The sequence below is a fragment of the Protopterus annectens genome, chromosome 3.part1 (assembly GCF_019279795.1).
Source record: "Protopterus annectens isolate FY-2018-M chromosome 3.part1, PAN1.0, whole genome shotgun sequence".
Classification (NCBI taxonomy): domain Eukaryota; kingdom Metazoa; phylum Chordata; order Ceratodontiformes; family Protopteridae; genus Protopterus; species Protopterus annectens.
In genome coordinates, this window is record NC_056732.1 from 387,231,173 (window position 1) to 387,257,593 (window position 26,421).

General features: G+C 36.7%; 1 protein-coding gene across 5 annotated transcripts in view; it reads left to right on the forward strand.

Annotated features, from left to right (window-relative positions):
* The window catches only part of OSBPL3 (oxysterol binding protein like 3), a 2,414,360-nt gene that overhangs the window by 1,563,198 nt on the left and 824,741 nt on the right, over nt 1-26,421 (forward strand). For all 5 annotated transcript variants that reach the window (XM_044066857.1, XM_044066855.1, XM_044066859.1 and 2 more), the window contains 2 exons: nt 5,522-5,625; nt 5,731-5,820. In XM_044066857.1, the coding sequence (XP_043922792.1) occupies nt 5,522-5,625; nt 5,731-5,820 (194 nt within the window). The remainder of the gene's footprint in view (nt 1-5,521; nt 5,626-5,730; nt 5,821-26,421) is intronic.

Below are 26,421 nucleotides of genomic sequence, written 5' to 3' on the forward strand. Positions count from 1 at the left end.
CATAGATATAAATGAAGATATGTTTTATCCCGTGGAAGAAGAGCTTCTTGAACTGAGATATCTAATTGACATCCCAGAAACACAATTCTGTGTGAGGGAGTCAAGAAAGACTTTTAAATGTCCTCTTGGAATCCCAGCTTATGAAATAGATATGTCACCCAAGGGGAGATATTCATGACACTTTGAAAAAGACTGCAAAGATAAGCAAGTCATCTAAATATTGAAAAAGTGGATACCCTGTAGCCTGCAATGAGCTGTAGATGGAACAAGACACTTTGTGAACACTCTTGGAGCAGTGGAAAGTCCATAGGGTAAGACAAGAGAACTGATAATGAGATCCAGGTACACAAAACTGTAAGAAACAGCTGAAGTTTGAATGAATAGTGATGTGAAGAACATGTGGAAACAAAGGGTCTAATCTTGGGAAAGAGAAATGACTCCCTGGAAAGAAGGAATTTCTTTCCCCTGGCGTCTGTACCCTTGATTAATGATTTTCAGGACATATTTGTCTGAAACAATCCATGGACAAAGAAGAAAAATGGAGTTACAGACATTATGGAAGAAAGAAATTGACCAGGGTGGGAGGAGGGTCACAAGGTCTCTTGAATAGTCATTCAGATTTGCTGGACTGTGCTTGGTTTTGTTTGGTTCAAGACTTCTCTTTGGAGCCCCCTTGCCATTTCTTCTTAAATGTCTGTCTACATGAATTATGTTGCAGTTATTTAAACTGTTTTGTCAAAATTGGATAAGAGATAGAAAATCCTTTGGACAATTCAGAAAAGGTGAGCTGAAAAATCTTAGAGATTCCCTGAATCAACTTGCCCCTTTCATCACACTTTTAATCACGTCTGCAGAGGGACTAAACACTAAATCTCCATCCAAGGACAAACTTAAAATCTGATTATTGACATCATCTGGGAAGTTCTGAGAATGCAGCCATGCAAACTTCCTTAAACCAGTATCAGTGGCTATAACCCTGGAAGAAGTATCAACAGAGTCACACACACACTGTAAACAATGAGTAGTGACCTGTGCAACTGAAGAAACTAAATTATTTAAAGCAGAGTTTTCATCACAAAAAGAAAACTGCAGATAAAACATTCCTCATACTTTTGCAGTTTGTTAGAACAAACTTAAACATATGAGCCCGACAATTAAAAATTTTGAAAATAGAAGAACTAAAGCTATAGTTGCTTGGCCAGGTTTGGAAATAGTGTATAAAATGTAAGACAGAGGACCTTTATTCTTCCTGTCTGCATTTTTAGGTATAGCTGCATGGCTATCAGGAAAGTTGCAGGCAGAAACATTTACGTCCTCTAAAGCAGACAGAACAGGAGCAATGGGTGTGTGTTCTGGAAAATTTTTTTTGTAACAACTCAAAAAGTATTTTCTGAGGGACGGTGAAACCTCATAGTTCTCCCACAAGGAAAACACTTGGACTTTCTAGCAATAGTCTCAGAGAAAGAGAAAGCCCATATGCAGAATCAGACTCGGACACTGAGCTTTCCTCTGCGTCTTAATCAGAAACCTGAGAAAAAAACGTATATTCATCCCTGCATTTTCCTGGTCAAATTCGGAATCTTGAATCACTTCAGGGAAAAAAAAAATCCCTTCTTCTTTTACCAGAAACTACTTTACAGGAATGAGCAACAGCCTGAATTAAACCCTGAGCCAGATACAGTAAACTACTCCTATCCAAAGAAATTTGAGGAGGAGTATATACATGTTTGTTTTTCTGTTTCTTTCTGACAGGAAAATAGGGCCAGCTCTGTTACTAATGGCAGCAGTTGCTTCCCTAGGGAATGGGCACAGTATTCTGATACAACAGGGAAACTTTCCCTGCTCCTTCTCTCAGGACCAACAAGAGTGGTATTCCCCTGCCCACTGTGGAGATTCCAACAGCCACAGAGGACATGGCTAACCCCTCAGTCCATAGTGGCTGTAGTTGTTAAACCAGAGAGATCCTGAGAAAAAGATGAGTTGTCTGATATACAACAAATGGCTCAGTAGAGTTGTCCATCTGCAGCTGAGGTAAATTGAAAGCCTAATATTGTGGCAAAGGCTGTCTGCATAACTTTTTCTTTTTGTAGCTGGATGAAGGCTTGACCCTGGAACTGGTAATCTGTTCCGTGGTCAAGCCAGAAATGGTGCTGCTTTCTCTGGGAAGGCAAGTAACAATTGCTGGTAAAACTACCAGGCCACAAAAGTTACTTTTCCAACAGATGAAAAATACAGTAGAAAGCACTTTACAACACTATGTCAACCCCACAAAGTTAAAGTAAACGCAATTTTTCCAGAGAACATATGTTTTCAGTTCGTTTACACTACTTTTAAACTGAAATAGGGGAAGTAAGATTGTTCCACTTAAAAGTACTTTAGTCTGTAGACAGTCCATTGAAACACAGTGCTCCTAGCTTTAAAATAATTTTCCTGAAAAGAAAAGTAATAAAACATCAGTAAAATTAAGAAATTGGAATTTTTTTCCCCAAAGAGAGCTCATCTGTCCATCAAAGGAAAGCACAAGCTGACAGCCAATCCACAAACGCCTCAGAGGAGTGTACTGTTTGGCAGTAGTAAAGCTCTGAATGGTTTTGCGCCTGTTTGGTGCATGGAAGGTGTCCACAAGCTTTGGAAGCTGTCCAGCTATTATATCTTTGGTGGGATATAACCCCCATATATAGCTAAGGCTTCTGCAGCAGTAATCAGTATGATAAACATTATCTGCTTTGTTTGCTTCACTACATTCGTCAGAGTGCAGTCACTGCTGCACTGAAGTGGAATGTGTACTAAGGTACAGTACTGTTTATGTCCATTAGAGTTTTAATGGTGACAAATATTGTACACTTTGCATGTTCTTGCTTTGGGGGTTAATTCAGTGGTATTCCTTCTTGCAAACTAAGATTTAATTTGAGAAATTTAATATGATCATGTTTCAGCCCTCTGTTGTTGTAACTCCGTAAATTGCGTTCTCATTTTCTCAATGAGAGCATGAGATTGCTGTGTGTGCAGCAGTTATTTTTACACTGGCAGGGTGATGGTCTTCCCCCATGGCTGTGTGACCATTGAGTTAGTGTACATTTAAGCCATGAGGTGTGACGTAGAAGGTTTCTTTAGTGTTATGTGGGTTATTTTTGTAGTTGTGTAGCTGATCATTTGTAATTGAATATTTGGTATTTTGTGGGGTTGGAGTTAAGGATCCATAGGGGACCACATCCAACACATATGTTTCAAGATGTAAATGTTCTGTGAGAGCCACAAGGAAATATAAAGGATTAACTTATGCATAAATTTGTAATTTTTTTTCATTAGAGTTCTCTGGCAGTGGGAGTGGGAGGATGGCATAATGGTTAAGGTGTTTACCTTGCAGACACAAGGTGCAGGGTTTGATTCTCACATGGGGTAATTGGCTAGTCTTAAAGTGGCTCACAAGGGCAGTTAGCCTAGTACAAACCTATGAACTATGTCTACAGATGCTGTGCATATTAAATGCATTGTATCTTGTTCTGTTATAACAGCCTAGGTACAGTGCAGTACATTTCTTTTAGATTTCTGTTTCTTTTTTCAGTGATATTTTAGGGATCATTAATGTTGGATCATTTAACTAAGCGTAAAGCATAAAATGATAGAAAGAGTTAAAAAAATACATTCAGAAGGAAATAAGATGGATGAAGTAATGTTTTTACAGAAAGTGTAGGACATGATTGAAGCTTCCATCCACATGAGTCCGAGGATCAGGAAGTTATTTCTTTTTTATGAAATACAAGTGATAAAATCAGATTACTTTTTAAACAGTGTTTGAACTTATGTTTTTTTTTTCAAATTCCCAGAAGAGACAGAGAACTTTACTTTTAGTGCAAGACCTGAAGGAGATATTTGACTTTTGGTGCAGGTATTTGCCTGCTCCTTGATTAAAGGTGACAAAGTAGTAGAGGCAGTGGGAATATATTCCACCAAATGGAGGGGGCCTCCTCAAAAAACACTAATTTTATATTGATATGGTTTTGTGATGATCTGCTCATAATTCTTAGCTTTTGAGGCAAAATATGCATTGGTATTGGGATACACCGGAGTCAGAAACAGAAATTCAGTTTTGGAATGGCTAAGAGAGCTTTGTTAGGGAAGTGAATGTAGATGGACTAAGAATTCCCTGTATACCATTGAAGGATCTGTTTTTATGTTTTTTATTCCTTTAAGCTAGGTGGCTACTCCTGTGTGTATCTGAAAATGAGCAGTAAAGTAGATTGCAGTTGTGAAAATGGCTACGTCTATGCAGTATGTATTTTTGTTAGTACTAATGTTTTAGCAAGTGCCTGTAAAGACCAGCAGTTTGTTCTTCATTTCAGTTTGTCATATAAATAGTAGATTTAGGGACCCTCTGTTACAAAGTGTAACATCATATTCTCTGAATGGAAGTCTTAATGTCTATGGTAAATTACATTTAGGTATTAACACAGCAAGCTGGCAAATTAATCATCATATTCTCAAGAAGGAGAGCTATATTTTTGTGGTATTATCCGCTGAAGTGTTTAATTCAGCCTTCTTGTAGAGGCCGTGGTCTGTTTCTGAGGAGGACTAAGAAAGTCTGAAAAAGCTGTGTACTTGACATATTAACAATTCAGTGTACTTTTTATATAGGGTCAGGCTAAATGCAGCAGGATAATAAATGAGCAGGAGTATATGACTGCAAGTCATGAAAAAACTTAATGGACTAGGCCATACCATAAATGTTTGAACTGAGGGTATGTAATAGGGTTAGGGGAAAGAGGCAAGTTGATTTGTTGGTCTCAATACTGTGTGTTTCTGTTCAATGAAGATATATGGTTTTTGAATAGGTAATCCCAAAGTACTTTTTTATATTAATGGGAGGTTTGATGACGTTCTGTTATGTAAGGGAAGCGCACTGTGACAGAGTCTGGGAATCTGAAGATTAGACCACATTAAAGCAGCAAGCAGGTATAAGCTCTGCAGCGTATGTGTTCAAGACCAAGTATATAAGGAATTGTGTGGCACCAGCTAAAGTGGTTGAAAACAAGTGTACATACTATAGCACATCCCTTTAAAGACATGAGTTTGAAAAGGACTGTTAGCAGTTACATTGGCTACCATACTGTTGAAGTGTCCTTCAGTCGTGGATAGTAGCATAAGTTTACGCATTGGGAAGCACATTTGAGTAATGTAAGTAGTTTGTATACTTGGAAAAGAGGACAGGAAAAATGAGTCTTCTTCAGCAACTGCCTCATAAAGGGAAATTAATGTATTGTTGTGATGCTAGGAGCTATTACCTTAAAGGGCATATTTTGGAGTAATGTAGGTCCTCTTGGTAGAGTCTTTTAAAACCTGCTTTGGAAGTATAGTGAAGACTGACCCCTATGCTTACGTAGAAACCAGAACTATATAAAAAATATGGCAAGTAATGGTAGAGAGAAAACTCAAAAGGGACATGTCATGTAGGAGTAGCACAAAGCTTGATTTCCTCACAGAAGCAGCTCTGATTTTGTGATTTGTACATATTTTGTCACAGACCTTTCACAGTGTCAAGCCTACCTACTGGAAATGAGCCAGCTATTGCAAAGTATGGAAGTTCTTCACAGAACCTACTCAGCACCATCGATAAATGCCATTCAGGTAATTTACTCTAGACTGGATCTTCATGCTTAATTTTACTTTCTAAGCTATGAATGTTTTATGCCCATTTTTGTTTTTAATCTATGATTTTTCTTCGAATGAAAGGGTACTGTTGAAAGTCCAAAAAAGGAGAAAAGATCTCAAAGGAGATGGGGGACAAAAAGTATTGGCAAAGATGCTAAGTCAACCCTCCAGGTAAAAAAAAAAAAATTAGACATTTTTTTTAAATTAATGTATAATCTACCATTAATTAATTACTTAAATGAATACTTTCACTTCTGTTATTTCACTTTCTGTTTTGTCAGCAGCTGATATTCAAGACCCAATCTGTCATTAGTCACTTCATTTTGAAGATAAGCTTCTAGTTGTTTGTTTATATATTCACTTAAAATGTCTTTAAAAATACTTAAAGCCAATTGGTTAAACTACAGAAATGCTGAACTGATGATACTTTATAAAGACCATTGTTAAATGTCAATGGCCAGTGTTGCCTTTACCAAACACCATCATGCAGCTCTAATAACTTGTAAAACTCCAGCTGCAATAGGACAGCCACTTGAAAAAAAAGCAACCAAAATTGAAACACTTACATCCCTATCTGTGGCCAGATTTTATACAATGAACCCTTTATATTAGCTGTTCATTTCCATGATTGACCCAATATCTGTGAGGAGACAAGTGTTAGTGGCTTGATAGTTATATCTGTACAGTGCATTGAAAATGACTGATGTTAAAAGAAACATTGTCCTGCTCATTGCTTTGGAGAAAAGTAATTATGTGTATAGAAATATGTTCTGATATCAATCTGGCTTGTGGAATTTAACAGATGGCTAGAATTAAGTATTTCTTTTCTCATTATTAACATTCTCAAGGGTTGTATAAAGCCTGTAACTGTTGTTCTCATATAGAATATATATATAACATGTTGAAAAGATGTGCAGTATTTATAATTGTTCTTTTGGTATTGATGCAGCTGCATGTACTAAAACGGATATTTCCCATCATCACTTGTATTACCTTATTTTGAACTTTGTGATCTAAGCAGCTTTGTTTTCAAAAGAAAAAATTACTGCATTTAATGTAATGGTTAAAGTGTTTACCTTACAGATAGAAGGTACAGGGTTTGTTTTTCACCTTTAAAAGGGAAATTGGGAAGGCTTAAAATGTCCCACAAGAGCAGCTACCCTAGTACTTGCCTATGAACATATAACCTTATTGATCCAGGACTCCTGTACTTTTTTGTTTGAACTGTGGGCTTGATGGAATTGCCTTAAAGAATTAAGGATGTTTACATTGACAGAAGAAGAAAGAAAATGCAGCCTACCTTTCCAGAGTCTCCAGTCTCAAACTTTTCTGTTTTGCGTCTGTGTTACTTCCAACTGTAGGACTACAAAAAGCTAGTAGTTACACTACAGAAATCACCATTTAGTTGTAGGTGCAGTGTCACTTTGCTGTTGCTGAGTTCTTCTTTCTGTTGGTGTCTATGCATTTAAAAATTGATTTTTTTATTCCATTTGCAAGCATATTTTGTTCATATTTAATTTTCCTATGCTATTGCCTGATTTATGCTAAGAAAAATATTCTATTCATTTATACAAGCTTTTAAATGGTGTTATATTGGTGCAATGTTGGTGAAATCATTAATTGTTGGCATCTGCCTTTCAAATACTAGCAATTTTAGTCATAGCTGCAATGCAGTGATACTTGTGGTTGGTTGTTTTGAAAGTAAACAGTTAATTGTGCACTTGGTGAGCTAGATTGATGCAGTTGATGGCAACATTACTGTAAAGAAAGGAAGAGGGTACAGCACCAGAAAGGTAACATTAGGCCCTTCTGGGAACATTGTATGGGTGTGGGTGTGTGTGTGTGTGTGTGTGTGTGTGTGTGTGTGTGTGTGTGTGTGTGCGTGTGTGCGTGTGCGTGTGTGCGTGTGCGCATGCATAAAATAGTTTTGACCAAATCACAGCTACTGTTGGTAAGATTGCATTGGCAGGCATTGGGCTGAGATTAAAGTGGTTTTAAGTCTTATTTTGATGCAGCAGATGGTGATGGCAATAACTCAAAGCAGTACTGCATATTTGACATCCACCTGACATATCACATTGTGGTCAGCAGTGCTGATTGTGAAACTAGAATAATCATTCACACATACATTGGTGTCGGTATCATGAAATCGAAAGTCTCTACCATTCCATATGAATTGTTAGTTTTTTTTTGTTTTTAGCATGTTCACTTTGAATAATAGACCTTCAAAATTAGCAAAATGTACAGGGCCATTGTATTTACTTACCATTCAGACAACATATGTTATCCAATAAGAAGCAATACTTACAAGACATAAGAAATGCATCTGTAGAAGATATTTTTTTCAAACGTTTCCATTTTTTGAAATATAGAAGTATAATTCTCAATGTAAGATTGTTCTAGCTGCAACTACTAGGAATTTCCTTGTTGTGAAGACCTTTTGCTGAAAAGTAGAAACTTTGATTTGCAGAAGTTAATGTTATTCCTCACTGCAACTGGATTAGCCAAGAAATCTGAGGAAGTACTGCTTTTGCAGTCCTGCTTGTCATGGTGGAAAGGAGCCTTGATGGCATTTAATACTCTTACTTTATATAAAGAAAAAAGCAATGACATAGAAACACTTAAAGAAGAATTCCAAAATCATTGAGCCAAGAAAGAATGTAACTTTTTTATAAGTGCACAAGATCGAAAAGAGGGATATATGATTACGTTTAGGAGATGAAAATACAACAAACAACTGAGAATTTGGTGATTAATAGGAGACAGAGTAGTCTTTGATACATTAAATTATAGAACATGGGACAATTTTTAAGAGAAAAAGATCTGACATTATTACATGATGTCTATATAGCAAGTGAAATTCTAGTATTCAGAGTATTTAACTGAGGAAAAGGCTATGTGTATAACTAAATGAGGAAAAGGGTAGGTATAATGTAAAATTAGCGAGAGTGAAAAGCTAGTGAGAGTGAAAGGCTAAAGTGAGAAATCAAATGCATTACAAAATGATTGGACATGGAAATGAGAGCTTATGAGAATGTTCTATAACAAAAATGGAGACAAGGGAGAAGTAGTAGTAGATAAAAGTACCTCATATAGTTTTCTATAAGTATGGAAAGAGCATTTATCCTTGTTTTAATAAATGTTGCAGTCTCTGGTAAAAAGTAATATTTTTCTAGGATATATGAAAAAATCTAGTGTGTTCAGAAGAAGTTTCTGTTGAACAGAGGCATCACAATGACACGTGCGTAATCTTAATAGGAAAAGACTTTGAAAATGCTTCAGTAGCATTGAGACAAAAAAGCAGGTTGCACTGTTTGAAGGGGGTGCTGTGAAATAAGAGAAATATTGAATTTAAACTAGGCACAGGAACAGAGCATATCTTTTTTTCTCAAGACACTTTTGAAGCACTGTGGGACAAAAAGACTAAAGTAAGAACTTCAAGTACATTAATATGTTAACTACCACTAAGTGAAGTCATTAGTCAAAATTGCTGAGACATGCAAATAAAAATAAGTACAACATTATTTTTCAAGTTTAGTCTGCAAATGAGTTCATGCTCCTAATTTGTTGGGCCATTTGAGTTATGAAAATGCATTTACAGTGTAAAACTGTGCAGTGCATGCATACAGTCAGACAGCCACAGAGATAGCTCAGAATCTGCTCAAAACCATAGCAGTGGCATTCTACATCACTATGCTGATTTATTTGTAGGATTAAGAAATTTGCTGAGTGAATATCATATACAAACAAAATCCCATGCTTTGTCATTGTCAAATGCTCAATGGAAAGTACTAGTAGCGCTTAAGACTGAAGCAGAACGGGAGTTGGAGTGAATGGGAAACTTAAAGTGGTTTTAGTCAACAAAATAGGTGAACAGTAGAGTTACTCTGAGGAAAAAAAAAAACAAGAGTTACATTTGTATTACTCTGCAACTTCTGAATAAAGGATTAAAAGTGAATATTACCATTTTCTTACAGTTGAAAAAGTGGTATCTGCAATTCCAGATGTTATGTTCTTTTCAGTGTCTGATTCAAACATTAGTTTCATGTAGCTAAACATAGACGAGGAGAGTTTCAAAATGTACTATGCCATTAGAAAGGTAAAGTTTCCCTAGGTGTTCCAAAGAGCTGCTACACTGGCAGTTGAATGCTTGGAAGATGACATAAAAATAACTGATGCTCAGTTATTGTGGGGTATGACCCTAGAAGAACATCACCAAAAGTTATCTCTTAAATAGATTAAACTAGCATAAGTTTAAGTAAAAACAAGTATAAAATAAGCATAACAAGTCTAAAATATATTCTTAAATAAAAGCAAATGTAATGTAAGTGTGATAAGTCTGAAATGTTGTTGTGTCTTTTGGCTTTTCCCAGTTAGGGGTCGCCACAGCGGAACTCCGGTCCGCTAATGATTGGCAGTAGATTTTTATATACCAAGTTGCCAGCTCTGATGCACAACCTTCAACGAAGATACGCCCATTCATGCACGTCTCCACAAGTCTGAAATGCGTGGGTCATATTCTGTGATCTGAGAGACTGAATTCTGATGTCTAGAAAACAGAAATTTTGGGGTTCCTATTACGTGATCGAAGTTTTGAAACTTCAAACATAATAAAGTCAAACCCTTATGTTCAAAGTTTCAAAACTTTGAACACGTTAAAAAAAAAAAAAAACAAAGCTAACTGTTGTAAGCAGGGGGCAAGCCCCCCCTGCACCCCCCACTCTTTAAATGTACCAACTCTGAGATCACACTACAGTGCAGTAAAGGGAAATCATCCCTTTCCACACTGTAGTGCAATCTCGGAGTTGGTATTTTTAAAGAGCAGGGGGTTCAGCGGGGCTTGCCCCCTGCTTACAACAGTTAGTTATGTTTTTTGTTATTTTTTTTTCATGTATTCGAACTTTTGCAAGTTCATACATATGGTTTCCACCATATAGTGTTTGAACTTGTAAGAGTTCGAGTACGTAATAGGAACCCAAAGTTTGCATGTGCCCAAGTCAGAAAACAAGCAGTCATTATATAGGTTTTTAAATATGATGCAGTATCTTGCAAAATTTGCATTTAACATCTCAAAGACAGGTTTTACTCTACAAAAGTTGGTAGAGCAAGATTTAGCTTATAGATTGAAGTAGAAAGGATCTTAAAAATGCTCAACAACTAGTTACAAAAGCACCAATATTAAAATGCTCAGTCATGGCTAAGCCAGTTGTGCTGCAAGCAGATCTCGATTAGAAATGTACTGGAGTTGAAATCAAGAAAAGAAAGAAAAAACAAGAGAAATATGGATTAATACCATTTACAGATGCACAGGAAATAGATGCACAGATAGAAAAGGAACTGTTAGTTGTGTAGATGGAGAGCAATAATGTGAATATGATTGTTGCAAAGAAATTAATGTGGAAGTAGAACACAAACTTAGAAGAGGATATACTAAACTTTTTGTAGAAGATACTTTATAGATTGAGGTTTTATTAACTGTTTTAATGAGGTATGATCTGAAAGTAAAATACAAACCAGGCAAATAGTTGATAGAACATCTTTTAAATGGATAAGCATGAATAGTTTTAATACAAAATATTTACTCTTTGTGTAATGTCACACTTATCAATTACAGGAAAAATATATACAACACACAAATGTACTAACACAGATTTTGAAATGCATTTACTGAAATATGTTGTAAAAGGTTGGACTGAACAAAATCATCAGTGTTAAAAGAAATTCATTCAAGATTTTGTTAGAAGAAACATCCTGCTGTTAAGTTAGTTGAAGACCACAGTTCTGAAACTGAAAGGAAAGGAACCCCAATGCATGATATGAAACCTTGTCATAATATTCCAGCCAATAAACTAATGGGGGTTGTCTATGCGGAGAGAGAGAGAGAAAGAAAGAGTCCTATAGCAATAAACTCACTAAGAGAAAAAAAAAGGAATCTGAACAGAATCCTTGGTTTCATTCTCCAAAAATTGAGGGCTAGTCAGAAACAAATTAGATATTGAGGTGAAAGAAAAGGAATTGCATAATCTGAAAATAGAAGAACATCACTGGCATGAGCTGCCTTTTGTAGAAGAAGAAATAGGATGAGAAGAAACATCTGTACCTCTATTTGTAGGTGAAGAGTCTATGCCCTCTACTTCATGTTTTGCTAACATATGCTCGACACACAGAAAGTTGAGCTGAGCAATATCCACAATTTTTCCTCGAAAGTCGGCATTCCAAATACCTGCATACCCGAAAAAATAAATGCCAAAACTCTGTATCACTCTGGACCCAGGATCAAGAGCTAAAGAGCTAACAGGGGTCTAGAATGGGGAGCAAGTTTAGATAGTAATGTAGTTTTTTTGACATGCTCACTGTTGGCATGTAGGAATTACACAGCTCAACCTCACCTTCTGTGTGTCGGGCTTGTGAATGTCAACCCTACTTCCCACCAGTATTATTGATGAAATGGGTCCTGACATAGTATATTTGCAGATAAGCAATGAAAGCTTTAAGAAAGCACAGTGGAAGGCTAATACATTGAGCAGGACCAGGGAAAATAGAGCCAAAAATAGGAGGAAAAACTAATGCAGACAAAAATGCCACTGCGGATCCAAAATGGTAAAATCAAGGATTTTAATGAAAAGCTTGAGCACTTTCTTGAGTTACTTGTGAGTACCTCTGCATATTTGGGTTTGTGTCAAGACCTTATTTAGTGAGGAAAATGATGTGCTTGTGCTCACCATGTTTGTCATTTGATTTGTCAGTATGTGAGAGTCATGCCTCAATTTTCATAATGTAACTACATTTCTCACATACTGTGTTTGTTTCAGGATTAAGTGGTTATCAGTATACATGAGATAATTGCTTCATTGCCTCAGGATGCCCATGTCCACCAGGCTGGCCACAGAGATAGCCTATCCATGGTTTTAGGTTTTTTACTATGGGCTTAACCAGGGAGAAGAGTGTGGAGATTAACTGGAATGAGATGATAGCATACAAATGAAGAATGAGTGCTATACTCAATGTGAACTGCAAGTATGCAACAAGTTGATGCTGCTCTGCATACAACTCAGATGCTCCTAGTGCAGCAGGGGGACTGGGGAAGGTTGCAAAGATACAGTGGATATGAAAAGTTTTCACACCCCTGTTAAAATGCCAGGTTTTTGTGATATAAAAAAATGTAACCACAATAAATCATTTCAAAACTTTTCCCACCTTTAATGTGACCTATAACTTGTGCAATGTAATTGAAAAACAAGCAAATCTGTTGGGGGAAAAATATAAAAAATAAAAAACATACAATAAGCTGGTTGCATAAGTGTGCACACCCTTAAACTAATACTTTGTTGAAGCACCTTTTGATTTAATTACAACATTCAGTCTTCTTGGGTAGGAGTCTATCACCATGGCATATCTTGACTTGGCAATATTTGCCCACTCTTCCTTGCAAAAATGCTCCAAATCTGTCAGATTGTGAGGGCATCTCTTGTGCACAGCCCTCTTCAGGTCACCCTACAGATTTTCTATTGGATTTAGGTTGGTGCTCTGGCTGGGCCATTCCAAAACTTTAATTTTCTTCTGATGAAGCCATTCTTTTGCTGATTTGGATGCATGCTTGAGGTCATTGTCATGTTGAATGGTGAAATTCATCTTCATCTTCATCTTTCTAGCAGATGCCTGAAGCTTTTGGGCCAAAAGTGATTGGTATTTGGAACTGTTCATAATTCCCTCCAGCTTGACTATAGACCTAGTTCCAGCTGAAGAAAAGCAACCCCAAAGCATGATACTGCCACCACCATGCTTCACCGTGGGGATGGTGTTCTTTTGGAGATGCAAAGTGTTGTTTTTGCACCAAACATACCTTTTAGAATTGTGGCCAAAATGTTCATTCTTGGTCTCATCAGACCATAACACATTTTCCCACATGCTTTTGGGAGACTTGATGTATTGTTCTGCAAATTTCAGCCCGGCCTGAATGTTGTTCTGTGTAAGAAATGGCTTCCATCTTGCAACTCTACCCCATAGCCCAGACATATGGAAAATATGGGAGATTGTTGTCACATGTAGTCCACAACCAGTACTTGCCAGAAATTCCTACAGCTCCTTCAGTGTTGCTGTAGGTCTCTTGGCACCAGTTTTCATCTTGTCTTTTCATCGGTTTTGGAGGAACATCTAGTTCTTTGCAACATCGCTGCTGTCCCATATTTTCTCCACTTTTTGATGACTGTGTCCCATGGTATATCCAATGCTGTGGAAATTATTTTGTACCCTTCTCCTAACTGATGCCATTCAACAATGAGATCCCTTTGATGCTTTGTAAGCTCTCTGAAAATCATGGCTTTTGCTTTAGCAGGCAACTGAGTAAATGTCAGGAAAATCCTACTAGGGAAGCTGAACTTTATTTGGGATTAATCAGAGTCTCTTTAATTGATGGCAGGTGTGTACCCAAGAAGACTGACTGCTGTAATTAAATCAAAATGTGCTTCAACAAAGTATTAGTTTAAGGGTGTGCAGACTTATGCAATCAGCTTATTGTACATTTTTTATTTTTTATTTTTTATATTTTTTCCCCTAACAGATTTGTTTGTTTTTCAATTGAATTGTACAAGCTATAGGTCACATTAAAGGTGGGAAAAGTTTTGAAATGATTTATTATCGTCTCATTTTTTTATATCACAAAAACCTGGCATTTTAACAGAGGTGTGTAAACTTTTTGTATCCACTGTAGTTATTCTAAGGGAAATTTTAAGCTGATATTGTTTACATCTATACAGGGCATTGCTAACTACTACTGTGAGGAGAACAGCCTAGCGCAAACACTGGGCTTATACAGAATCAGAAAAACAAGATTTACAACAGCAAGACCTACAGACCAGTCAGGAAGACACACAATAAGCTTTCAGACAGCAGACCCCAACTCAGATAGGTTTGCTATGGCACACTTCTGCCATAAGAGTACAGTCAGAAAACCCTCTTAATGTAAATATGCTGGTTTTAGAACTCAAGAGCAGGGGAACCACACAAACTAGATACTACTGCCCTGTAAAACTAGCAGACACAATGTAATTAAATACTACAGCAGCAGTGGAAATATTTCATCTTTGAAATTCTACTAAAGTGCGAGAAATGTAGCAATTCAGGATTCTTATGAAATAAAGTAAAAATAATCAGCAAAGTGCAAAATGATACTTAGTAATGTCATTTTAGTAGTGGATGGCTTTAGATGCAGCAGTGTAAATTTCAGGCAAAGTAGCCAAACCAAGAACAGCTCTGAGGAATTGAGCACAAACCCATGCAAACACTTTTACATATTTACTGACTGTAATAATCCATAATTTCCCAGAAAATCAAAAGTATTATGAGGGACATGGCAAAAATATAAGGTAGAATCAGAGATGTTTTGCAGAATCAGAGACGGTTGAAAAGTATAGAAGGGAGCAAGACTGCAATACAGGCATTTATAAATAAATGTAGATACTGTTTTTCCAACTCCAACACTGAAGTGCTTTGTATGGTAGTAATTGTTGCAAGCTGTTTGTTACACTAGCAACAAGCAGAAAAGAGAAGCAAAAAATGTTTTTTTTTTTTTGGTCCTCAACTTGGGAAGACGTATTTTTGCTTCTCAACTTTGAGGTGAGGGGGTGCCCTTTTGGCAGTCTACTCAAGGTGCTTAATGACCTAGCTATAGTTCTGATAGGAAGTACATTGCAAATGAGTCACAATATTAATACCCATGCCAATAGCCACAATAATGCTGTGTTCTCTTTTAAGTAGGGTAAAGCAGGTCAGTCCTGGAGTATATTTGTGGATACTTACCCAATTATTCCAGTTTAATTTAAAGACTACTAGGGTAGCCCTTTGTTTAATTTATATGCAAAGCCTGTTCCATAGCAGTTAAAGACATTGGGTAATACATTTGTCTATCCAGAACATTGTATTTATGTGTGGGAGAAATTTTAAGTTCTTAGTTCTGGTATTCAAATAGTTTAACTTGTAAAGATGTAGGTCATTAACATGGATGGTTTCCTTACTGGTGCATTAAGCAAGGCATAGATCAGAACACAACTCCATTTAAGAAATCAAGCACAGGGATAGCATTTCAAGTCTTATCTTGTAGCTTAGAGACTTTAGACCAACATTTTCTGGGTTAAGAACCTCTGGGGCCTTTCCGTTTGCTTAATATATCTAGAAAGGTACATATTGAATGCAGAGTTGCATTCAATAATTGATCTAACTATAGATGCACAGAGTGGGATTGTGATTTCTTTTGACCTAAGTGTAATATGCATTGAGATATTAGTTGTGCTAAACAGAAGGATTTTCTGACCTCTCCATACTAGTCAAAGCAGAGGGAATTTTCAACCCAGGTCCCAAGATCTCCAACTACATAATCATTTTGCAGTAGGCTAGTGGCTGTACTGCATGTTGGGGGAGAGAAGTGTTTACCAGCTGTGACGATGCAATTCTTTTTTCAGATTTAGCCCCTTTTCTTTATAATACTTGGTTATGAGGTTTAGTTCCTGTTACAACAAATGGGTAAGGGAGATTTGGCAGTAATGCTCAAGTTTGTAGTCATGTGTGACTAATTCTGCATAGAACATTTTCTGTCAACAAAGCCAGGTATAGAACGAATAAAGTATTATTATGTCTATGTGTAAGTCTCTTTGTGACATCAAGATGTAACAAGAAAGCCTTGAGCCCAACAAGTACTGGATTATGTTTTTGTAACTTTGGACAAAACTGTAACAACAAAGCACTGTGCCCATCTGGTACTGCATTATGTCAGTCACCTTGTGACAACACTGTGTAACAGCAAAAGCCTTGTGCAGGACTAGTATTGCATTATGATGTCAGTCAGCTTGTGACAACATGCTATAACAACTAAGACCTGTGCAAAACTAGCACTGCATTTATGATGTCAGTCATTTGTGAGAACCTCTAAAACACCAAGGCTCTGTACAGAACAAGTACAAATTGATAGACTCCTCAGAAACACTACTTCTCATCTTTCTGTTTCTCTAACTGCGCTACCCCACCAATGCATTTCCTATATAGCTTAGTCATAAACCTTAAAGATACTCAAGTTTGAATCGGGCAGCCTAGATAGAACTAATCTTATACCCTGTTCTCTTACTTATATGATACTAATATCTCCCCTCCTACATAATTTTTTATTTTACTTCTCAACGGTAATCTTCATTGTATCTCTTGAACTCTTTACAAACTTATACAGTATTATTATCCCCTCCTACATAATTTTATAGCTTACTTTATTATATCTCTTGAACTCTACAAATCTATCTGTACTGAAATGTAAGAACACTAAACTTTACAACAATATTTCCCTTCTAAAATATAGATCTATTTACTTCCTGCAAGAATTTAGATTTACCAAAATTGTATATATGGATAAATACTGATTTAAATAGCTTACTGTGTATGCCTGTTTTGTAACTATGTTTTTTTTTCTGTGAAATGACACTGTTGGTTTTCTGAGAACACTGTAAATTTACTTGTTAATATAAATGTACTGTGATGGAGCTTTTCTCCCCATGGCTCTGCTAAAAATGGGTTCTGCCCAGTTGGATTTTCCTGGTCAAAAAAGACAATAAATAAAGTATTACAAAGTCTAATTAACTTTGTGACATCACTCTGTAACAAAAAAGGCCTGTGTGTAACTAATACTATATTATGACATCAGTCACTATAACAGTCTCTGAAACAGTGAAGCCCTGTGCAGACCTAGAATTGTATTACGATGTTTAACTAACCTTGTGGCAGCAATCTGAAACATCAAAACCTTGTACAGAATCAATACTGTATTATGTTTAAGTCACCTTATAACAACACTCTATAACTCCAAAGCCTTGTACAAAACCTTATAACAACATTGTAACAGAAAACCCAGTACAAAACTAGGACTGAATTAGGATATTTAAGTAAGCTTCTGGCAACACTTACTGCATTATGATTTCAAACTAACTTTGTGGATAAATTGTAGCATCAAAACTGTAAGCAAAAGTAGTATTGTATTACGATGTCTGAGTCACGTTGTGACAGCACATTCTAATGATAAAGCCTTGCATAGAACTAGCACTGTGTTCTTTTTTTTCCAAAAACATTTTTTATTAAATTTTGTTAATAAACATGGACATAAAGTATTAGAAATAAAAAATATAAAACAGAACTATTTACACTCTATACAAACATCCATGATAAACATTTGCTTTATCCAAGAAAGGTAATCAATATTTATCTAACAATCTTTCCAATTTTTGCCAAGCTAGTCTTTTGTGTGTTACATTTGATGATCTTTGATAGTTTGCATTTCTTTCTTACATACAGATTTTGCTATTGAAATAAACACAGTAAACATAAGATCTTGCTTATTTTTCCAGTTCAATGTAATTATTTTTCAAGCAATAGCTAGAATTAAACAAAGAACAGGTAACTGATGTCTAGGAATTACACTTGGGGTAGGAACATTGAATAATATCAAAGAGCTAATAATTTGACAGTTATCAGACCACAGGGCTTTTGTGAAATGTCTAAAACCACTCCAATATTGTGTGAGAGTTCTACATTCGATGAACATATGAACCCAGTTGGCTTCAAGAATATCACCACACCTCCAGCATTTGCTTTCATTACTCTTGGTTATAAGGTCACTTCTGTGTGGAGTGTAAAAGCTTCTATGAGTAAATATCCAGGTATATAGTCTCCAATATAAAGATGATGAAATGTTTTTTATTGAATTTAAAAACTGTTTCTTATTATCGTCAGATAAAGGTTCACCATTAATCTTTATGGAGTAATTCCAAAAAGCTGGGTCAGAAGTAATCAAGTCTTCTTGTAGGATTTTATATACAGGTGATATGCTTAATTTATGTTCAGTGTTTCTCGAGCTACACCATATGAATAGTTGTATCAATCTTGGTATAATATCAGTTTCCAGATTTATTGACACTCTCACTTTATTTTCAGCAAACTGTCTTAAAGATTGAATACAGAGCCAATAATAATAATTATAATTAATTCAGATAATTATCTTGACAGACATTATATCTGGCTAAGAGAAAGTTCATTGGTTGGATGTTCTTATTGTCTATAAACTGGTGCCAAAACTTTAGATTATTCCCTTTAAGATTCCGCATCTCATTGATATTGGAGGTATTGAGGCAATCTGGTGTATAAGCTATGGGAAATGTAATGAAAAAGGTGTTCTTTAAACTATAATTGTCAATTATATTTTTGAAAATATAAAATATCTGTTTTATACCATGTGAGAAGTGGCTAATTGTCTTATTATATAGGCAATATTCACGAGTACCCAAAATATTTTGTTAATTCCAAAGGTTTCCTTAAACTAGGTTTCTGAGTTCTCAGAGGAGGTTATATGTATTTCATGTATTTGTTTCGAGCTAGAGGTATATATGGATGAAATCCAGTGTAGTATTATGTTAATAATAACAGATTTGGAATATAATTCTATGTTGAAAAAGCCTGTCCCATTACCATCCCAGGCTCTAACATGCCATTTATAGGCTATTCTTGGTTTCTTTGGGAACCATAGAAAAGTTAGTAATAGAGAATATATTTGTTTAAAGAATTTCTTAGGAGGAGGTAAAAATCAATGATTGTATATAAAATAAAATCTTGGGCAAAATAATCATTTTTATTAATGTAAGTCTGTCTTCCATGGTGAAAAACATTTTGTTCCACTTTTTAGTCAAGTCACTGATTATAGCTTCCAGTTTAGTGAAGTTAAATTTAATAGTCTCTTATTCTTAATACTTATTCCTAGATAATCTATCTTATCATTTTCTCAGTTGAATGTATTGTATTTTTGCAAATTGCTATTTATTTTCTTATTGATTAAAAGTGTTTTGGTTTTATTTTGATTAAAATTGAGCCCTCAGAGTTTTCCAAATAGAGTTATGGCATTTATGATATGTTGTAAAGAGCCTTCTATGTCACTGGATGTTAGTAGAATATCGTCAGCAAATAGCTGAACTTTTGGACAGTATCCCTCATTAACTTGAAATCCTTTGATATTTTGGTTATTTCTAATAAATGAAGCAAAAAGTTCCACAGATAAAGTGAAAAATAATGGGGATAGAGGGCAACCTTGCCTAATTCCCTTATGAATTTTTACTGGGGATGATAGACATGAACCAATCTTAACAAATGCTTTAGAATCACTATAAATATTTAATATCAGTTTAGTGAAATCTGAAGTAAAGTTAAATTCTTTAAAGATTTTTTTGTAAGTATGACCATCTAAGGGAATCAAACACCTTATCAGTATCCAGACTAATAATAGTTAATTGTTTATTGGTTTTGTTTGCAATGTTTATTAGAGATAGTAGCTTAATAATATTGTTGTGCACTTTTCTATGCAAAATAAAGCCAGTTTGATCAACGTGTATTAGATTGGGTAATATATTCTTTAGTCTTTTGGCCAGGATCAACATGAAAATTTTATAATCGATGTTTAACAATGATATGGGTCTATGGGATGCACATAGTTGGGGGTCCTTACCTTGTTTCAGAATGGGGGAAATTATTACTTCCACAGGGGTGGGGATTAAGTCTCGTTTAACCTTGGAGAATGTGTTTAATAATAACTTTATTGTGTGCTGTGAAAGAATTTTATATGTTTCTGGGATTATCCCATCTAACCCTGGGGCTTTATTATCCTTCAGATTTTTAACTTGTTCTTTCACTTCTGCTAAGGTTATTTGTTTATTTAGGGTACTATTTTGTTGTTTTGATAGTTTGGGCTTGATATTTTCTTGTAGAAATTTATCTGTTACATCATCTGAATCTAGTGGTGATTGCTTGTCATTGATTTACTGATGATAATTTCTAAAAGCTTCTAATATACCTCCTAAATCAGTTGTTCTTTTTACTGTGTTATTATTCTTGTATTTAATTTCATTAATGTGATTTTGTTTACTAATTTGTTTAGATCTGATAGCTAATTTGTATAAATGTCTGGGGTTTACTGAATAGGACTGTAGTTTAATCTTTTCTAAGCTTATAGCAACCTTATGATTCAATATTTCTAAATATTCGTGGTTTAGCTTAGAAATTTCGGTACATACTACTTTATCATTTGATTTTAAATGTAGTTTTACTTATCTGTTTTGGCTTGTAAATCAGAAAGTTCCTTGTCCCATTTCTTTCTCCTTTGAAAATACCAAGCTTTAACTCTACTAAAGATGTGAATTTTTAATGCATCTCAGAGTATATCTGTTACTTCACCATTATTGTTGTTTTCCATAAATGCATTTATTTATTTTAATAACCACTCCTTAAAACCTTTTAACTTAGTAACATAGGCTGGGATTCTTTGAAAAATTATCATATCATCTTTTTTCACAGTCAAGCTGAACAAAAAGGCATGACTGTATTGCAACATCACTTATTTTAGAGTAAAGAGTGTTAGACACAAAAATCTTATCAATATTAGTTTGTGTGCCGAATCGGAAAGAATAGTGAGTGTATTGAAGTGAAGTTTGAACTCTTAAATTATGTATGTCTCTAAAATTCATTGAGGCTATAAAGCTGTTTAGCTTTTTAGCTTGTATCATTAGTTTAACCTTACTATTTTTAGAGGTGTCTTCATCTGATAACAAACAACTGGAATCTCCTGCCAGAATAATTTCTCCCTTTGCATGTAAAGTAATGAGATCCAAGTATTTCTTCACATATTTTGTTCCAAAAATATGATTTTACCATTTGAAGCATTTCTTATTAACTTACATTCCATCTTTATCTGAAAAGGTTTTTAAAATTTTAGGTAGTGTATAAGTATTATTCCATAGTATGAGTACTTCTCATTTTGGCTTTAAAGTAAGAATCCGTGAGAACTGTAAAACCATTAAATGATAATTTTTGCAAATCCTTCTCCAGTAAGTGGGTTTCCTGCAAGAAGATTATCTGAGCTCTGTGCATTTTAATGAATTTAATTAAAACAGCTCTTTTGACGTTATTTAAGCCATTAATATTTAATGATAAGCATTTATATATCATCATTTGTTAAAGTTATATTTAGAGCATCAATAATACCTTACAAGTATAATGACTTGAAGTAATTCATGAAGTTCTATATCATGGATGAGTCAAAAATCTTTTGAAATAAATTTGATGACAGTCACTTTGTGACAGGCTGCAAAACAATAAAAGGCCCGGACAAAACCAATACTACATTATAAAGTCTAAGCCTGTTTGAAACGATACTGCGTAAAAACAAAGCCTTGTGTAAAACTAAGTCAACCTTGTGAAGCCATATTTAAAACTACTACTGGTACAGCGGTAGCGTTGTCGCCTCACAGTAAGAGGTTCTCCCGTTCGATTCTCGGCTGGAGTGCCTTCTGTGTGGAGTCTGCATGTCCTCCCCGCAGTCGAGTGGCATTCAAAAGACATGCGTGAATGGGTATGCCTTCGTTGAAGGTTGGGCGTCGAGCTGGTACCTCGGCACCATATAAATCTACTGTCAATCATTAGCGGACCGGAGTTCTGCTGTGGCGACCCCTAACCAGGAAAAGCCGAAAGAAGAATAACAACTGAATTACGATGTCAGTTACTTTGTGACAACTTCTGAAGCAACAAAGTCCTCTTCAGAACAATTCAAGTAATATGAAGTCTAACTAACTTTGTAACAACACTCTGTAGCAATAAACCCTGTGAAAACCAGTAATGCATTATGACATCAGTCATTGTGACAGCCTCTGAAATAGATAAACCCTGTGTAGAGCTAGTATTGTATTATTATGCCTAACTCTCTTTGTGACAGTAATCTGAAACAACAAAGCCCTGTGCATAACTTGTATTGTATTGTAGTGCCAAGTAACTTTGCAATAATAGTCTGTAACAACAAAGCCCTTTGAAAACCAGTATCACGTTATAGCATCAGTCACTGTGACAGTCTCTGAAATACCCAAACAGTGTGTAGTATTGTATTATGATGTCTAACTCACTTTGTGAAAATAATCTGAAACACTGAAACCATGTGCAGAACTAGTATTGTATTATGTTGTCAAAGAACTTTGTGATAACATTCTGTAACAATAAAGACCTTTGCAGAACACGTGCTGCATTACAATATTGAAGCCTGTTTGTGACACTGAATTATGATGTTAGTCAATTTGTGACCACTCCTTGTAAAAAAAAAAAAAAAAAAAACATTTGCAAAAGTAATACTGTATTATAATGTCTAAGTAAGTTTGTCACAGCACTGTTTAACAACAAACCTTGTGCTGAATGAGTACATATATATGTTGTCACTTTGTGATAACATTCTGTTGCACAAAAGGCATGTGCATAACTAGTATTGTATCATTACACTGGATGATAGAAATACAAGGCAGTTGAGTCACAAGACCATTCATCCCCCACCAGCATCCGCACCCATGCTGGCTACACCCTTCCTAAGAAGGGCAAGGAAGGTCAGTAAGGGATTAAATTTATGGGTACTCATCCATCAATCCTGGATTCATCGGAAAGAATTCCATAGGTCCAAACAATGTGCTGGGCTGCCTTCATTTCAACAGCAAGCAAAGCTTTATAGATTCATTACTGAAACTATTCAGTCTCAACATGGCTTCTGGATTCATACCAGAAGTTTGGAAAACTGCTGCAGCCATTCTAGCCCACAAGAGTGAACCCACCAATCACCCTAGAAACTATAGAGGTATAAGGCTCACCAGCCTTTTCCTTAAAGTGTTGGAACACATCATTATGGGATTTATTAACAAGGGCATCAACAGTCTACAATCCCTTGACCAAACCAGCTTTGGTGACTCTATAGTCAGGCACACTGATATCCCACTCACCAGGCTAAATAAGGAGAAGGTTACTGTCAGCTGCCTGTCAGATGCCCGGATCCGCCACATAACCGACGCACTCAGGTCATTCCACAACAAGTAAAAATATGTCTCTGTCATTGTCCATGTTGGTGTGAATGACCTGAGACGTACCTCCCTGGACTACATGAAAAGAGACATGGAAGAGCTGCCCAATCTTGTAGCCCAGGCAGGTATGACCCTAGCTCTGAGTAGCATCCTGCCATCGCCCAGAATGATACCGCAATACAAGGACAAAATGATTGACTTCAACAATTGGCTAAGCTTCTGGTGTCATTCTAAGGGGATCCAGTATCTGTCTGTCTTGGACGACATGGTCGACAGACCACGATGCTTTGCTAGAGATGGCCTGTACCTGTCGCCCCTGGGATTCCGGATACTGGCTAAGGCTCTTGCCGCCCCTATATTGCCTTTATTAGGCAAGGTTCAAATGACAAATTCACCAACGGAACAAGAACAGGCAATCAAAAACTGAGGGTAATGTTACTCAATGCTAGAAGTCTAAATCTCAACATGCACTCACTCGAGGCACTCCTTAAAATGGATAACATCGATATCTGTGCAATGACTGAGACCTGGCTCAAGGCTGTAGAAAGCACCCCTTGCATTACCAGGCTATAACTCATACCACACTTTTTGGCCATCTAACCTGGACCATAACACCAAAGGCGGAGGTGTGTCCATATTAATTAAGGATACCCAACCAACACCTCCAGGCTAGTTGCGCAGCATAATGCATCCGAGGCTATCCAAGTGCAACTAACACTGGGCAAAACTGCAATCCAAATTGTAGCTTGCTACAGATCTCCCACCATGCCCCAGGATATCCACCCTCTTTTCTTGATATACTGGAAAATATTAGGGTTCAGTTAAACACCCTAATAATGGGCGATTTCAACTACCCCACCATTAACTGGGAAAACTACTCATGTACCAACTCCTTCACTCAATACTTTCTGGAATTCATAAATTCCAGTGCTCTGGATCAACTTATCCACACCCCCAGGGCAACAATATCCTAGACCTAGTCATTACCAACATGAGTGACTGGTGTTCCACACCTGAAGTCAGATCCGACCATAAGCTAATCACCTTAGATATCTGCATCCCGCCCCCACCCACCATTAAGGAAACCACGGTAAAAAAATTCTCCAAAGCCAAATTCATGCTTCTTAAGACAGAAGTGGTGAACTTCATGACACCCATGCAGATGGACAATACAGTTACGACTGCTGAATCCTACACAAATGCACTCTAAGTACTTACACGAGTGCATGGATTGTGCTATCCCAAACAGAAACAAAACACTTTCCTCCAAAAAAAGGAAGCCAATCTGGTGGTCCCCTGCTATAAACAAACTCTACAACAGAAAGAAGAAACTGTTGCAAAAGAGAGTAAAATCCCATGAGTGGAGGAGCTCCCTGGTCAGCCTCAGTAAGAAGCTGAGATCCCTTATAAGATCCTCCAAAGCTAGCTACAAAAACAAACTCGCTATTGATTCTAAGGGCAACCACAAGGCATTCTTTAGCTATGTCAAGAATCTCAATGGCAACACCCAGATCTTCTCTGAGTTAAAGCACAATGGCATGAAAATTACAGAACCAGCTGATATTGCCAACATCCTGGCAGATGGGTTCAGTACTAACTTTACCCCCCACCCCCCACCCACTAAAAGGCCCATATCTATACAGGAAGAATGTAGAGTCCCTGTAATCACATCTATGCAGGTAAAAGCTGCACTCTCTAAAACCAAAAACACAGCATCCATGGGACTGGACAATGAACTTCAGAATAAACTGGTTCCCCACCTAAGCACCATGTTCAATCATAGTCTCACATCAGGCTTTGTGCCCACTGAATGGCGCACAGCAACAGTTGTCCCACTCCACAAAGGGGGAGCTACCACTAATCCTGGGAACTATCTCCCTATTAGCCTGATGAGCCTGGTCTGCAAGACCATGGAACATATCATCATGGAACTCATAAGTAAAGACATTGGTAACCTCCAAACCCTGGACCCCCACCCAGTTCAGGTTTGTGAAAGGCAGATCATGCCTTCTGAACCTGATCAACTTCTTTGAGGCAGTCACCAAAGCTGTAGACGAGGGTGAAGTGGTTCACACAGCCTATCTTGACCTCGCCAAGGCTTTTGACACCATCCCCCATTCTGGAATTATAGCTAAACTCACTAAACTAGGTATAAATCCCCATGTCATAAGATGGGTTGCCAACTGGCTCATTGACAGAACCCACACTGTAAAAATTGCAGACTCCAAATCTAACTTCAAACCAGTGACAAGTGGAGTACCACAGAGTTCAGTCCTGGGACCTTTCCTGTTTTGAATCTACTTCTCTGAAGTACAGGCTAACACAGAAGGCCTTTGGCTAATGAAGTTCACAGATGATTGCAAACTAGGAGCCATAGTCGAGTCCGCAAATGATGTGGACATCCTACAGAAGGGCCGCACTGAGACAGATACCTGGTGTCAGAGGCATGGCCTCAAGCTCAATTCCAAAAAGTGCATTGTCATCCCCTTTGGTAAAAACTCTGTACCCATGAACTACCACGTAAATGTCAATCTACTTAATGCCAAATGTGTGATGACACCTTGGGACCCAGGTGGACAATAGTCTCTCCTTTGATAATCACATCACCACAGTAGTCAGGAAATCCTTCTGTGTGGCACACCTCATCACAAAAGGGTTCTCATCCAGGAAAAAAGAGGTCATTGTTCCCCTCTACTCGGCACTCATTAGACCCATTATTGAGTACAATGCCCCTTTTGGAATGTACCTCACAAGACATCTGGATCAGCTGGAAAGGCCACAGAAGTACCTCACAAAGAGGATTACTGGCCTCAACAGATGCCCTACACTGACCATCTCAAAAAACTCCAGCTTTACTCTGTAGCATATCGCC